This window comes from Oncorhynchus clarkii, chromosome 32 (genome assembly GCF_045791955.1).
Source record: "Oncorhynchus clarkii lewisi isolate Uvic-CL-2024 chromosome 32, UVic_Ocla_1.0, whole genome shotgun sequence".
In the NCBI taxonomy this organism is placed as follows: Eukaryota; Metazoa; Chordata; class Actinopteri; order Salmoniformes; family Salmonidae; genus Oncorhynchus; species Oncorhynchus clarkii.
Window position 1 is genome coordinate 10,997,431 of NC_092178.1, and position 17,422 is coordinate 11,014,852.

The window sequence follows — 17,422 nt, forward strand, 5'->3', positions numbered from 1 at the left end:
AGACCATATCTATCAATGTTGTGATTTCTTCTTAAAATCTTGTGAGAATTGTTCAACTCAGTTGTTTTTCTTTTTTATATTTCTTCACTGGATTCAAAATGTATTTAAAATACTTGTATTCTCTCAATGTGACAATATGCAACAGCAAAACTGTGTGTGTTAATGCATCTGATTTGATGAAGGTGTATATTATGTGTTTGAATGGAGTGTTTATGTTTCTGCTTACCCTAATGTACTAATTATGTATTAATATGTTAGAAAATTATTCTAAAGCACAAAGTGTCAAAAACATTATGGTACAGCTTGTGTACAGAGCTTATAGCAGCTTCATCCTAAATACACTGAGTGGACAAAACATTAGGAACACCTTCCTAATATTGAGTTAAACCCCTTTTTAACCTCAGAACAGCCTCAATTCGTCAGGGCATGGACTCTACAAGGTGGGTGGTGGACCATTCTTGATACACACAGGAAACTGTTGAGCGTGAAAAACCCAGCAGCGTTGCAGTTCTTGACACACTCAAACTGGTGCGCCTGGCACCTACTACCATACCCGGTTCAAAGGCACTTACATTTTTTGTCTTGCACATTCACCCTCATAATAGCACACATACACAATCCATGTCTCAATTGTCTCAAGGCTTAAAAATCCTTCTTTAACCTGTCTCCTCCCTCTTCATCTACACTGATTGAAGTGGATTTAACAAGTGACGTCAATAAGGGATCATAGCTTTCACCTGGTCAGTCTGTCATGGAAAGAGCAGGTGTTCCTAATGTTTTGTTCACTCAGTGTATTTACCTATTCATGGGCACAATTTGAATATTTTAACTAGCATGTGACGACATGCCAACCGAGGCCTGTATATAGTTAGAGAACTATTTTATCCATTTATTACACAGTTATTGTATGAATTTGGGAATGGTAAAGTATATTTTGTGGTATGTACGACTGTGATGTGGACTGGTTTATAGTGGCTATGAAACCACCTACAGTGCAGTAAGTCCACGGTGTCATTTAAAGGGTATTCAATAGGAAAAGTGTGCCCCTCACTCGGACCGTGACCCAACTATTGTTGATTAGATACCGTTTGTGATTGAATGGTGGCTCACACATGTTTTGGGTTCTGTATTCTGTTTAATTACCAGGACACCGACGCATTGGTTATTTTGTTATTTTATCTTATTAATATGGTACATTGTGGTGTTTTAATGTTTTTTAAAACATGAAGGTTGAAGCTGCTACTTTTATTTTTTTTTTAAAGAACAGAAAATGAATTAATGTCTGAATGAATATTGTTGTGTGGTGTTTATTTTCAGACTAAGCGAGTAAATTCTGACTGTGAATAAGTAGCTATTGCATTGATGATATCTACGTTCGACAGGAAAACACTGATATTAGCATATTTTCCATCCCATTTCTCTGTTATCTCAATATTGGACATTATTGTTGTACGCAGAGTGAGTGAGTGCATATTTCATTAAAAATGTTTGAGTTTGTATAAGCTTGTTGACGACAAATCCAGCACCCAGGTTGACTGATATTAGATTCATGAATGATATTCAATAAGAAGAGAAAGGACTGACCCCTTTAAATTAGCCACAATTGATAAATGTGCATTAAAGATGATATACATTTCAGTAAGAGAGAAAATCAGGTGCCTTCCCAACACACTACATTTACACACATTTTATAGAGTAATTGTCTTTGTGATAAACTTGAATGAAATAACATGATCTTCCGTCCAGATTCCAGATTAGTTCATGTAGCAGGGGAATGCCAGCATTAAAACATAATAGTGTCGCTAGAAATGCCATAACAAAAGGTCTGTCAGAGAGGAGCGTTAATGCCGAATCTCAGAACCAGCGGTACCAAACACACACACACACACGCTCTGATAGGTGAGTGGGTTAGGGGGAGGTGGGGGTAGTATCGAGCCCACTCTAATAATGAGGCATAGCACCCTCTCATTCAGCCCACTAATAATGAGACATAGCAACCTCTCATTCAGCTCACTCTAATAATGAGGCATAATACCCTCTCATTCAGCTCACTCTAATAATGAGGCATAGCACCCTCTCATTCAGCTCACTCTAATAATGAGGCATAGCACCCTCTCATTCAGCCCACTCTAATGAGACATAACAACCTCTCATTCAGCTCACTGTAATAATGAGGCATAGCACCCTCTCATTCAGCCCACTCTAATAATGAGGCATAGCACCCTCTAATTCAGCCCACTCTAATAATGAGACATAGCAACCTGTCATTCAGCCCACTCTAATAATGAGACATAGCAACCTCTCATTCAGCCCACTCTAATAATGAGGCATAGCACCCTCTCATTCAGCCCACTGTAATAATGAGGCATAGCACCCTCTCATTCAGCCCACTCTAATAATGAGGCATAGCACCCTCTAATTCAGCCCACTCTAATAATGAGACATAGCAACCTGTCATTCAGCCCACTCTAATAATGAGACATAGCAACCTCTCATTCAGCCCACTCTAATAATGAGGCATAGCACCCTCTCATTCAGCCCACTGTAATAATGAGGCATAGCACCCTCTCATTCAGCTCACTCTAATAATGAGGCATAGCACCCTCTCATTCAGCTCACTCTAATAATGAGGCATAGCACCCTCTCATTCAGTCCACTCTAATAATGAGACAATGCATTCTCAACAAGCAGCAGAGAATTCCTTACCATCATCTTTCATTGTGGTGACTGTCTCCCAAATGGCACCCTATTGCCTATGTGGTGCGCTACTTCGGGCTCTGGTCAAAAATAGTGCACTATACAGGCATAGGGAATCGGTTGTCATTTTGGATACATCCAGAGCAATGCTTTCTTTGGCAGTTATGAGCACATCTGTCATAAGATTCCGTCTGGCTTCCTGTGTATGCATGTAAATATTTTATGACCATAAATGGAAAATATTAAAACATATATAACAAGTACGTGTTTTTTTTTTTTATTCATGAAGAAAGCTTGCAGAAAAGAATGGTGTTTTTACACCTTTAAGTTGCTACATTGACTGGCTATTTGCAACAGTATTGCATTTATTGTTTGTAAGTCTGGTTCGTCATGTTAGCTGTAAAACAGGCTCAGATGCAGCATTATTACAAAGCAAAATAGTTTTTTCTGGGTTTTTTTGGGTGGAAAGGGTGTTAGGCCTACTCTGACCAAAAGAGGGAGAAGTATTACACTAGGTAGCACTTTGATTTCACAGCAGGCCTACACATTCTGAGGAATTGAGAGGGAAATATCCAAAGCACCGCTAGACCCCACTTGTACTTCACTACATGACCAACAGTATGTGGACACCTGAACATCTCATTCCAAAATCACGGGCATTAATATGGACTTGCTCCCCCCCCCTATAACAGCCTCCACTCTTCTGGGAAGGCTTTCCACTAGATGTTGGAACATTGCTGTGGGGACTTGCTTCCATTCAGCCTCAAGAGCATTAGTGAGGTCGTGCGCTGATGTTGGGCGATTAGGCCTGGTTCGCAGTCGGCATTCCAATTCATCCCAATGGTGTTCGATAGGGTTGAGGTCAGGGTTCTGTGAAGGCCTGTCAAGATGTTAAGTTCTTCCACACCGATCTTGACAAATTTCTGTATGGACCTCGCTTTGTGCACGGGGACATTGTCATACTAAAACAGGAAAGGGCCTTCCCCGAACTGTTGCCACAAAGATGGAAGCACAGAATCGTCACTGGAACTAAGGGGCCCGAACCATAAAAAAACAGACCATTCTTCCTCCTCCACCAAACTTTACAGTTGGCACTATGCATTCGGGCAGATAGTGTTCTCTTGGAAACCGCCAAACCCAGTTTTGTTCGTTATACTGCCAGATGGCGACCCGTGATTCATCACTCCAGAGAACGCATTTCCACTGCTCCAGAGTCCAATGGTGGCGAGCTTTACACCACGCTTTGCATTGCGTCTACGGTCCCGTTCTGTGAGTCTGTGTGGCCTACCACTTTGCGGCTGAGCCGTTGTTGCTCCTAGACGTTTCCACTTCACAATAACAGCACTTACAGCTTTGCATTGCGCATGGGGATCTTAGGCTTGTGTACGGCTGCTCGGCCATGGAAACCCATTTCATGAAGCTCCCGACGAACAGTTCTTGTGCTGCTATTTCTCCTAGATGCAGTTTGGAACTGGGTAGTGAGTGTTGCAACCGAGGTTAGGTGATTTTTATGCGCTACATGCTTCAGCACTCTACGGTCCTGTTCTGTGAGTCTGTGTGGCCTACCACTTTGCGGCTGAGCCGTTGTTGCTCCTAGACGTTTTCACTTCACAATAACAGCACTCACAGTTGACCTGCTCTAGCAGGGCAGAAATAGTTGGAACGGTGGCATCCTATGATGGTGCCACATTGCAAGTCACTGATCTCTTCAGTAAGGCCATTCTACTGCCAATGTTTACTATGTTTACTAATGTTTACCTGGTATGGCTGAAATAGCCGAATCCACTAATTTGAAGGGGTGTCCACATATATCAGGTATTCTGTTTAGTTGGCTTCTTAGCCTACCCAGTTAAAACAGTGCCTTATAAAGTGCAACCAGTTAGTGTTGTAGCTCAGTTGGATAGGCTTGATTTTGTGTGACTACGGCGATGGAGAGATTTCTGACCCATTTTTCTGATAGTCATCATCAAATGAATTACTTTATTATTGTTTGACCCTGCTGGTCATCTATAAACATTTGAACATCTTGCCCATGTTCTGTTATAATCTCCACCAGGCACAGCCAGAAGAGGACTGGCCACCCCTCATAGCCTGGTTCCTCTCTAGGGGAGTTTTCCCTAGCCACAATCAAATCAAATCAAAGTTTATTTGTCACGTGCGCCGAATACAACATGCGCCGAAAACAACAGATGTGCCTCTACATCTGCATTGCTAGCTGTTTGGGGTTTTAGGCTGGTTTTCTGTATAGAAATGTAATTTGTACACACTGCATATAGACTTTTGTATTGTGTCATTGACTGTACGTTTGTTTATGTGTAACTCTGTGTTGTTGTTTGTGTTGCACTGCTTTGCTTTATCATGGCCAGGTCGCAGTTATAAATGAGAACGTGTTCTCAACTGGCCTACCTGGTTAAATACAGGTGAAAAAAAGCACTTTGTGACATTGTCTGACGTAAAAAGGGCTTCAGAAATACATTTTATTGATTTGGTTGATGCCTTATAGATCCAGGAGCAATGCTTTTACATAATGGCTTTCATAGCTCCTAAAATAACACTTTATGTAAGCTAAGCCAAGTGTACAGAATAATACAGGGCTTAGATTTGCTTTCAAAACGATTGATAGAGACATAGTAACACTGGCTTCTCAACAATCCATACCGAGCCTGGCTGGTTTAAGTTTTTATTTTCACTAGATTCTCCCTCTTTTTCTCCTCTCATCTAACCCCTCCCTCCTCCTTTTCTCCTCTTCTCTCCATCCTTGCGTCATTGTTTTGAATGGAGCATCCTTTCCGGATTCATTTACCTTCTGTTGGAGCGAAACTGACACAGAAAAGGGAGCGTAGCCCAGTGGAGGCGTGTGCTCTGCGGACCAATGGGAGCTGGATTCGGCCGCTGGACCGCACATGTTTATAGGCAGCATTCCGCCGGTACAGACGCTGGCTCCTGGCATTCGGCTACGAACTGGATTTTCTCAAATCTGGATCCGGAGTCACTTTACGCGGCTATTTCAGCAAATTTCATCCTGTCAGACGGAAAATCAGTGTACAATATGTGTGAAATTTGAATTATATTTCGGGTAGACCAACATTTATCGCTTTGTTTGTATATTGGCAAAGCCATTTTGTTGGGTTTAAAGATTGCTGTACAAATGTCATTGTCGGTCCGAGAATGTTTGGCTGTTCCGTCTTTTTGTGCTTTCTCGTGAGTTTAGCGGGGACAGTCAGGAAAACAAACAGATCGAACGAAGAAAGATCGAAAGCCGGTCGGTTGAAGAGGTTATTTTGGCGGGGAATGACTCGCTTTCATGCATTCCTTAATCGGTGCTTGTTGCTTTTCCTACACATATTCGTGCTTTCGAATATCATTCGTTTTGAACCGTGGTAGCAGCAGAGTCTATCCGCTTCGGTGTTGTGTTTTAATGTCCGTGTTTACAGTATCAATTTTAGCTAATTCGACGTCCATCGATAGATTTTTACCGCTTCAAATTCGGTGTTAAACATTTACCGCTATGCATACGAGGCGTTTGGTAAAGCGTTCGATCCTGGGGAGCCGGGTGTTTACGCCGAGTCCGACAGGGGACGGGGCTCCGTTGACAGGACTGGTTCAGGCTGTCAAGCAGCAGGAAAACAGAGACGTTTCAACCGGACCCCGGCGTAATGTCTACATGGTGTTAATGCAAGACGGAAGTCTGAAAGAATTCTCAGAGGACGAGATAGCGGTGGGCTTCAACCAAACGACGGCGAAAGGACCGCTCAGATCGAGCTTGAAGGTGTGTGTGACTGTGTTTGTGTGTGTGTGTGTGTGTGTGTGTGTGTGTGTGGCCGGGGAGCCTGCTGTTATTGTTGTGCAGCGGTGTTTTGCAGCGTTTAATCGCTTCGCGCACAGATAGAACGGGACAATTTAATCAAATACCATTTTATTGGTCACATGCGCGGACTACAACAGGTGTAGACTTTACAGTGAAACAAGTGTTACACGCATTGTCTGCCGCTGCAACAAGCCATTTCAATGATGAGCAGACAGTAACACAACCAGAATAATCCAGGTGATTTTCTTTCTGTTATGGTGCTGATTGAATGTTAACAATGGACTGTCAACATATTTAGCATCACACACAGGAGGACAAAGGGGTTCCCGTTGAATGATTATGTTAGGGCCAGAGCAGTGTTTACATGACCTATCTAGTGGGTGGGTAGCCGAGGCAAACAACACACGCTCTGTAGCGTTGATGTAATAAACCGGTCCCAGATTGTACACAATGGCAATTCATCAGCATTGACCTGTCATTGCATTGAAATAATACTTTTGTTCAATTGTAGGATAACTAATTTAGAATAAAATAGCATATGTCATATTTTATGCCACGCTGGGTTGGACGTTGTCTTCCTACATATCAATGTGTTTTTTTTCTTGATATGAGAGTAACCTAATTGCCTGCATTTGAAAGTTCCAGCCTGACGGTGTCTTAATGGTTTCACAACAAAGATGGTCTGGTAAGCGGTTGCCTGCCTGGCGGTTCCTTATGACCAACAACTACTAGGAAAACAGCTCCTATTATGAGAGGGGAATGCATGGGGCTGTTGGATAACACTGCGTTTTTAAATAATATACTGTGATGCGTTGTGATATATTTAAGAGGTTTGATATATTTAAGAGCATAACAAGCAGGATTATGATATCATGTATCTTTTTGGTTATTGTGAATGTAGCCTATAAATACGTATTTGGGGATTGATCCAAGCATGTTCAGTCACTGGAATGCACAGTGAACGAAACAGGCATATGGATACCAACAAATGGAAGTATTATATCTTCATCATGGAATGACAGAAATGCAAGATGTCGTAGTGCCTGTATTCATATTAGAGGCGCCAATTATGATTTTTCAACGCTGATACCGATTATTGGAGGACCAAAAAAAGATGATACCGATTAATCAACTTATTTATATATATATACACACATACACACACACACACACACACACACACACAGTGGGGAGAACAAGTATTTGATACACTGCCGATTTTGCAGGTTTTCCTACTTACAAAGCATGTAGAGGTCTGTAATTTTTTTTAATCATAGGTACACTTCAACTGTGAGAGACGGAATCTAAAACAAAAATCCAGAAAATCACATTGTATGATTTTTAAGTAATTAATTTGCATTTTATTGCATGACATAAGTATTTGATCACCTACCAACCAGTAAGAATTCCGGCTCTCACAGACCTGTTAGTATTTCTTTAAGAAGCCCTGCTGTTCTCCACTCGTTACCTGTATTAACTGCACCTGTTTGAACTTGTTACCTGTATAAAAGACACCTGTCCACACACTCAATCAAACAGGTCTCCGGTCTTGGTCTGGTCTCGAACACAACACTGTCAGTCTCCATAATGTTGAAAGACAAGATGTGGACAGAATCATGGGGCAGAGGCGAGGAGGGCGGAAGGAGGTGTGAGAGATGTGTAACTGAAGATGATCACATCGCCCAGAAAGCAGCTGCTGTAGCAGCCATAGTAACAGAGCGTGGCTCAGAGAAGAATCTGGAGCTCTGGCTAGATGCCCAGAATGTCAAATAATCACCATGCTTTTGGGGAGGAGGGGGGGATAGCCACTTGTTGACTTGTTGTGAGGGAAGGAGGAGGGCATGGAGGGAGGAGGGGATGGATGGAGGAGGGGTGGGTGGGAGAATGCCAATTGTTCACTTGTTGTTGTGAGAGAAGGAGGAGGGGATGGATGGATGGAGGGAGGAGGGGATGGATGGAGGGAGGGGATGGATGGATGAGGGTGGGAGGGAGGAGGGGATGGGTGGGTGGGAGGGGATGGCTGTTGGGAGGAGGGGGTGGCTGGATGGACTGAGGAGAATAGGGAGGAAGGGAGGAGGGGATGGCTGTTGGGAGGAGGGGATGGCTGGATGGAGGAGAGGATGGATGGAGGGAGGAGAAGAGGGAGGAAGGGAGGAGGGGATGGATGGATGGAGGGAGGAGAAGAGGGAGGAAGGGAGGAGGGGATGGATGGAGGGAGGAGGGGAGGTGGGAGAATGCCACTTGTTGTGAGTAAGAAGGTATGGTGTTGACGACCAAGTGCCATTACGGGTGGAGACAAAGACGTATGACGTTGTTGATTAATATCAGTCCCTTACTGAAGCTGTCGGGCTGGAAGCTGTCGGGCTGGAGTCACTGACTCTTTGTTCTCCAGCAGTCTGCTCCTCATTGGTCGGTTTGCCACCGTTTGCCTGCATGTCACACGGGGCCAAGTTTACATTAGTTCATGATGGCTGCTAATCAGATGCAAGAGAGAGTGAGGCTGGTTCGGTTGACGTGCGGCGTGTTCCTCTGCCAAAAGCATTCACCAGGCAGTGTAGCCAAGGCAAGGCCTCCCCCTCCTTCCTTTTAGATAGGGATCAACACAAGTACTTTCTGTTTAGAGCGCTGCCAGAGGAGGGCTGTGTTGGTCTTTAGAGATGGACTTATCAGTGTCCTGACTGGCTGCTGTGTTGGTCTTTAGAGATGGACTCATCAGTGTCCTGACTGGCTGCTGTGTTTGTGTTGGTGTCCTATAGAGATGGACTTATCAGTGTCCTGACTGGCTGCTGTGTTGGTCTTTAGAGATGGACTTATCAGTGTCCTGACTGGCTGCTGTGTTTGTGTTGGTGTCCTATAGAGAAGGACTTATCAGTGTCCTGACTGGCTGCTGTGTTTGTGTTGGTGTCCTATAGAGATGGACTTATCAGTGTCCTGACTGGCTGCTGTGTTGGTCTTTAGAGATGGACCTATCAGTGTCCTGACTTACTGCTGTGTTTGTGTTGGTGTCCTATAGAGATGGACTTATCAGTGTCCTGACTGGCTGCTGTGTGGGTCTTTAGAGATGGACTTATCAGTGTCCTGACTGGCTGCTGTGTTTGTGTTGGTGTCCTATAGAGATGGACTTATCAGTGTCCTGACTTACTGCTGTGTTTGTGTTGGTGGCCTATAGAGATGGACTTATCAGTGTCCTGACTGGCTGCTGTGTTTGTGTTGGTGGCCTATAGAGATGGACTTCAGTATCCTGACTGACTGTTGTTGCATTTGGGTGTCGTAAGCCGCAGTGATGTGATGGTTCGGGGAATGAGATCAACACGGCTCACTAGGCTACAGCACCAGACACATTGAGTGTTTTAAACCAATCAATTACTGCGTAGTTACTGTGGTCCGTTTCCCCAGATCCGTGTTGTGTTCAGGCTACGGTGGTTCAGCTGTAGTAACATAGCATGTTCATTATACTGTAATAATATTGAATGCTCTGGCTTGCTATGTAAGCAAGTCTTTTTTTTTGTCTTTACCTTGGAGCAAAGCCCTCCATTAGGTACATTGTTGACTGTATGTATGTACACACAGCCTGTCCCTAACTTTATCCATGTACATCTACTGTATTCTACAAATATAGCTGTTTCCAAGATTTCAATCCTCGAATAGCACTGTAGGCCTATGGGCTATTTGATGAAAGTTTAATCTGAATACATTTGATAAAATATCTCTGTGTGAACAATACAGCACATGAGTTGAATAAATTAGGATGAAGTCTACCATAACTCCTGAGCTATTGACAATTTATGATGCATAAAATCATCTTTACCTTTGGCCTACTAAAGGTGTGTGTGTGTGTGTGTGTGTGTGTGTGTGTGTGTGTGTGTGTGTGTGTGTGTGTGTGTGTGTGTGTGTGTGTGTGTGTGTGTGTGTGTGTGTGTGTGTGTGTGTGTGTGTGTGTGTGTGCTTGTTAAATAACTTACATTATTAATCGACTGAATTTAAGAGCAGCAAGCCACAATAACCCCACACTAAACTCTTACCGACACATGCAACTCAACTCACACTTTATGGTCGATTTGTCTCGTTCTGCAATTTCCTGCTATGCATGAAATATGATCATTCATATGGTTGTGAAAGGAAGCAATAGAGATTGTTTTGGTTATAGTCAAATAACTGGTCAGGGTAACAGCAAATCTTTCTCTTAGTACAGATAATTTATCTTGTGTGACTCAAGTCCTGTTTTCAGAAAGGCTTTCTCACCCCGTTGAAGTCTGCTCAGCCAGATTGTTATAGAGAATAATCCATATTTTATCATTTATAATATTTTATAATTATATATATATATATATATATATATATATATATATATATATATATAACGATTCACTGATAGGCCTACGCATCGTTTGCCAATTCAAATGTTTAAGATGTGACTGCATCCGTCCCCGGACCTCAAACCCATCCAAATGTAGCATTACGTAACGTTACAAATCGCAGATTCACTGAAATGATTTGCTCATATTACTTTCTTTCTGAAAATACATCTCATCTTTTGTGACAACTGACACATCCTCCTCTTCAGTGTTGAACTGCATGTACCTGTGTTGACAGTCATTGATCTACAAGTCATTAAGTTTATTGTTATCAGTGCGCTGTTGAAAATGGTGTTTTACTGGAATGAAAGTAAGCTAAGCTAGCGGAGACACAACTCTGATCTGGCTTTAGGCTACCCGCTGAACGGATGGATTATTTCCATTGTTCAGGTTCACCATCAGCAATAGTTTTTGTAGTTTTGCTTGAAACAATCAGTGTACATGGTCATTTTAGATATACAGAGCCGGACTACCACATTTGGGGCCCTGGGGCACCGATCTCCAATGTGCAGTTTTATAATGCTATTCTACACATTTTGGTATGAGGCTAAGAGACAATGTTGCAGTTTTAAAGATCTTTTTTTTTCTTTCTAAACATTTTGTCACGAGGTTGAGAGAATTTCATAACAATGAATGGTAATTTCATAACGAGGACAGCAATCACTTTGCGAGGCGCATGGTCAAAGCAGGAGGAGAAAAGAAGCTCACTAAACTTCTAAACGGTCAAAACCATTCGATTTTGAGATGGGGGGGGGGGGGGTGAAATCCATAGTTTTGTATTCATTGGCTATGTCATAGTTCATTTGTAAATGCTAAATATTGCTACGTTAATAGTGCATACAATTAATCTGTAAAAAAAAAAAATAAGTTCATTAGTGGGTCAGGTGATTTTGAAAACCAAAGTGCGGTAACAAGAAAACAAGTTACATTGCCCCCCTAATTTGATAGTGGTACAGGGGTGGTAGATGCCTAGTCTCCCTTGTGGCTCAGATCAGGTGCCGACATTAGTATACACACCATAGACAGACATTATTTATACACACACACACACACACACACACACACGGGCTGCAGCAGAATTTAAATTGAAAATTAATGTGTTTATGCAGCAAATGCCAGTACATCAAATAGTATCGCATTGAAATGAATCTCCTCGATTCGTGCTCTAATCAAACCGAATCGATTCGTGCTCTAATCAAGCAGAATCGATTCGTGCTCTAATCAAACCGAATCGATTCGTGCTCTAATCAAACCGAATCGATTCGTGCTCTAATCAAACAGAATCGATTCGTGCTCTAATCAAGCAGAACCGAATCGTTTCAAACTAAAACGTATCGTATCGGAGCCCATGTATCTAGATACGTATCCAATCGTCTTGAAAGGGGACACATCCCTAATATTTGACCTCCTTAATCTAAGTACATTTGAAACCTGTTCAAAGTTGTATATGTGTGTGTGTGTGTGGGTGTGGGTGTGTGTGTGTGTGTGTGTGTGTTTATATGTGTGTGTGGGTGTGTGTATGTGTGTGTGCTTTCAATTGACTGGGTGTTGCCTGTAGTTTTCTCCAGTTGAGAGATAATCGTGTTCCAGTGTGTTTTGGAAATGATCTCGATCCCACTGTAAGGCTGTCTGGGCGTATTGTCCTTCAACCCTCTGCTGATGCACTTAGCCATGTGGACCTCACCTTCTCCTCCTGGCCTCTCCTCCTGGCCTCTCCTTCAACCCTCTGCTGGTGCACTTAGCCATGTGAACCTCACCTTCTCCTCCTGGCCTCTCCTCCTGGCCTCTCCTCCTGGCCTCTCCTCCTGGCCTCTCCTTCAACCCTCTGCTGGTGCACTTAGCCATGTGGACCTCACCTTCTCCTCCTGGCCTCTCCTTCTGTCCTCTCCTCATGGCCTCTCCTCCTGGCCTCTCCTCCTGACCTCTCCTCTGTCCTCTCCTCTTGTCCTCTCCTCCTGGCCTCACTTCTTGTGCTCTTTTCCTGGGTCTCTCTTACTGGCCTCTCCTTCAACCCTCTGCTGGTGCACTTAGCCATGTGAACCTAACTTTCTCCTCCTGACCTCTCCTCCTGACCTCTCCTTCAACCCTCTGCTGGTGCACTTAGCCATGTGTACCCCATCCTCTCTTCCTGGCCTCTCTTCCTGGCTTCTCCTTCAACCCTCTGGGTGGTGTGTGTGTGTTCAGCGTGCACATCCGGATGGTTGATGTCTTTACTAACAGCCGCACAAAGACAACTGTGTGTGTGTATACACACTATTACTGTGCCCAGCTGAGTTGTTTAGTAGCAAGTGGAAGTGCTGCATTGTGCTTTGCCTCACATTATTGTTACTGCGGGTAGCTGTTTCCAGAATGTCAAGGGAGATGCTTTCTTATGCAAAAACAAATGCCCTGTCGTCACCACTGGAGCACTGCACTAGCCAGTCAGTCAACTGGAGCACTGCACTAGCCAGTCAGTCAACTGGAGCACTGCACTAGCCAGTCAGTCAACTAGAGCACTGCACTAGCCAGTCAGTCAACTGGAGCACTGCACTAGCCAGTCAGTCAACTGGAGCACTGCACTAGCCAGTCAGTCAACTGGAGCACTGCACTAGCCAGTCAGTCAACTGGAGCACTGCACTAGCCAGTCAGTCAACTGGAGCACTGCACTAGCCAGTCAGTCAACTGGAGCACTGCACTAGTCAGTCAGTCAACTAGAGCACTGCACTAGCCAGTCAGTCAACTGGAGCACTGCACTAGCCAGTCAGTCAACTGGAGCACTGCACTAGCCAGTCAGTCAACTAGAGCACTGCACTAGCCAGTCAGTCAACTGGAGCACTGCACTAGCCAGTCAGTCAACTGGAGCACTGCACTAGCCAGTCAGTCAACTGGAGCACTGCACTAGCCAGTCAGTCAACTGGAGCACTGCACTAGCCAGTCAGTCAACTAGAGCACTGCACTAGCCAGTCAGTCAACTGGAGCACTGCACTAGCCAGTCAGTCAACTGGAGCACTGCACTAGCCAGTCAGTCAACTGGAGCACTGCACTAGCCAGTCAGTCAACTGGAGCACTGCACTAGCCAGTCAGTCAACTGGAGCACTGCACTAGCCAGTCAGTCAACAATAGCACTGCACTAGCCAGTCAGTCAACTAGAGCACTGCACTAGCCAGTCAGTCAACTGGAGCACTGCACTAGCCAGTCAGTCAACTAGAGCACTGCACTAGCCAGTCAGTCAACTAGAGCAGCCACCTTCACACAAACGAAGCGGACTGACTCCATCTAGATTCTGTTTACTGCCCCAAAGTCAATACCTTGAGGTGTTGTAATCAGTCATGTAGCAGTTATAGCCTCTAGAGGCCTATGTGTCTGTGGAAGCAGTTATTGCCTATGTCAATCAATCAATCAATCAATCAATCAATCAATCAAATATATTTATAAAGCCCTTTTTACATCAGCCGACGTCACAAAGTGCTATACAGAAACCCAGCCTAAAACCCCAAACAGCAAGCAATGCAGATGTAGAAGCACGGTGGCTAGGAAAAACTCCCTAGAAAGGCAGGAACCTAGGAAGAAACTTAGAGGAACAAGGCTATGAGGGGTGGCCAGTCCTCTTATGGCTGGGCCGGGTGGAGATTATAACAGAACATGGCCAAGATGTTCAAATGTTCATAGATGACCAGCAGGGTCAAATAATAATAATCACAGTGGTTGTCGAGGGTGGAACAGGTCAGCACCTCAGGAGTAAATGTCAGTTGGCTTTTCACGGCCGATCATTCAGAGTTAGAGACAGCAGGCGCAGTAGAGAGAGAGAGTCGAAAGCAGTAGGTCCGGGACAAGGTAGCACGTCTGGTGAACAGAAACTGGAGCAGCAGCAGGTGGACTGGGGTGGACTGGGGACAGCAAGGAGTCATCAGGCCAGGTAGTCCTGAGGCATGGTCCTAGGGCTCAGGTCCTCCAAGAGAAGAGAGAGAGTTAGAGGGAGCATATTTAAATTCACTCAGGACAGCGGATAAGACCGGATAAATACTCCAGATATGACAGACCAATCATAGTCCCCCGACACATAAACTATTGCAGCATAGATACTGGAGGCTGAGACAGGAGGAGTCGGGAGACACTGGCCCTGTTCGATGATACCCCCGGACAAGGCCAACCAGGAAGATATAACCCCACCCACTTTTCCAAAGCACAGCCCCCACACCACTAGAGGGATATCTTCAGAACATCAACTTACTATCCTGAGACAAGGCCGAGTATAGCCCACGAAGATCTCCCTCACGGCACGAACCCGAGGGGTGTGCCAACCCAGACAGGAAGATCATGTCAGTGACTCAACCCACTCAAGTGACGCACCCCTCCTAGGGACGGCATGAAAGAGCACCAGTAAGCCAGTGACTCAGCCCCCATAATAGGGTAAGGGCAGAAAATCCCAGTGGAGAGAGGGGAACCGGCCAGGCAGAGACAGCAAGGGTGGTTCGTCACTCTAGTGCCTTTCTGTTCACCTTCACACCCCTGGGCCAGACTACACTCAATCATAGGACGGACTGAAGAGATGAGTCTTCAATAAAGATTTAAAGGTCGAGGCCGAGTCTGCGTCTCTCACATGGGTAGGCAGACCATTCCATAAAAATTGAGCTCTATAGGAGAAAGCCCTGCTTCCTGCTGTTTGCTTAGAAATTCTAGGGACAATTAGGAGGCCTGCGTCTTGTGACCGTAGCGTACGTGTAGGTATGTACGGCAGGACCAAATCGGAGAGATGGGTAGGAGCAAGCCCATGTAATGCTTTGTAGGTTAGCAGTAAAACCTTGAAGTCAGCCCGTGCCTTAACGGGAAGCCAGTGATGAGAGGCTAGCACTGGAGTAATATGATCAAATGTTTTGGTTCTAGTCAGGATTCTAGCAGCCGTATTTAGCACTAACTGAAGTTTATTTAGTGCTTTATCCGGGTAGCCGGAAAGTTGAGCATTGCAGTAGTCTAATCTAGAAGTGACAAAAGCATGGATACATTTTTCTGCATAATTTTTGGACAGAACGTTTCTGATTTTTGCAATGTTACGTAGATGGAAAAAAGCCGTCCTTGAAACAGTCTTGATATGTTCGTCAAAAGAGAGATCAGGGTCCAGAGTAACGCCGAGGTCCTTCACAGTTTTTTTTCAGACAACTGTACAACCATCAAAATTGTCAGATCCAACAGCAGACCTCTTTGTTTTTTGGGACCTAGAACTAGAATCTCTTTTTTGTCTGAGTTTAAAAGTTAAGCATTTGCCACCATCCACTTCCTTATGTCTGAAACACAGACTTCCAGGGAGGGCAATTTTGGGGCTTCACCATGTTTCATCAAAATGTACAGCTGTGTATTGTCCGCGAAGCAGTCAAAGTTAACATTATGTTTCCAAATGACATCACCAAGAGGTAAAATATATAGTGAAAACAATAGTGGTCCAAAAATGGAACATTGAGGAACACTGAAACTTACAGTTGATTTGTCAGAGGACAAAACATCCGCAGAGATAAACTGATATCTTTCCGACAGATAAGATCTGAACTTGTCCGTGTAGACCGATTTGGGTTTCCAATCTCTCCAAAAGAATGGTGATTGATGGTAACAAAAGCAACACAAGGTCTAGGAGAACGAGGACAGATGTAGAACCTTGGTCTGACGCCATTAAAAGGTAATTTACCACCTTTCACAAGTGCAGTCTCAGTGCCATGATGTGGTCTAAAACCATTTCGTATACATTGTTTTTCTTCAGAAAGGCATTGAGTTGCTGTGCAACAGCTTTTTCAAAAACTTTTGAGAGGAATGGGAGATTTGAGATAGACCAATTCATTTTTTATATTTTCTGGGTCATGGTTTGGCTTTTTCAAGAGTGCCACTGCCACTTTTAGTGAGTTTGGTACACATCCGGTGGATAGGGAGGCATTTATTATGTTCAACAAAGGAGGGCCAAGCACAGGAAGCAGCTCTTTCAGTTAGAGGTCGACCTATTAATTGGAATGGCCGATTAATTAGGGCCGATTTCAAGTTTTCAATCGGAAATCTGTATTTTTTTGGCGCCGATTTTTTAACATTTATTTTTATTTTTTATATACCTTTATTTAACTAGGCAAGTCAGTTAAGAACAGCTTCTTATTTTCAATGACGGCCTAGGAACGATTATTACAAATAAATAAAAAATTGTCCGATTAATCGGTATCTGCTTTTTTGGTCCTCCAATAATCGGTATCGGTATCGGCGTTGAAAAATCATAATCGGCCGACCTCTACTTTCAGTAGTTTAGTTGGAATAGGATCCAGTATGCAGCTTGGAAGGTTTAGAGGCCATGACTATTTTCATCAAGGTGTCAAGAGATATCGTATTAAAATACTTGAGTGTCTCCTTTGATCATAGGTCCTGGCAGTGTTGTGCAGACTCAGGACAACTGAGCTTTGGAGAAATACGCAGGTTTATGGAGGAGTCATGGTCTTCTCGTCCAAGATGTCAATGAATTTATCACTGCCGAAGTGAAAGCCGTCTTCTCTTGTGGAATGCTGCTTTTTAGTTAGCTTTGCGACAGAATCTAAAATACATTTTTGATTGTTCTTAT

General features: G+C 44.0%; 1 protein-coding gene across 1 annotated transcript in view; it reads left to right on the forward strand.

Moving 5' to 3' along the window:
• Positions 1-5,936: 5,936 nt before the first annotated feature.
• LOC139392409 (zinc finger protein 704-like) overlaps positions 5,937-17,422 on the forward strand; it is a 79,341-nt gene continuing 67,855 nt past the window's right edge. The window contains exon 1 of the mRNA XM_071140382.1: positions 5,937-6,466. Within this exon, the coding sequence (XP_070996483.1) occupies positions 6,206-6,466 (261 nt within the window). The 5' untranslated portion in view covers positions 5,937-6,205. The remainder of the gene's footprint in view (positions 6,467-17,422) is intronic.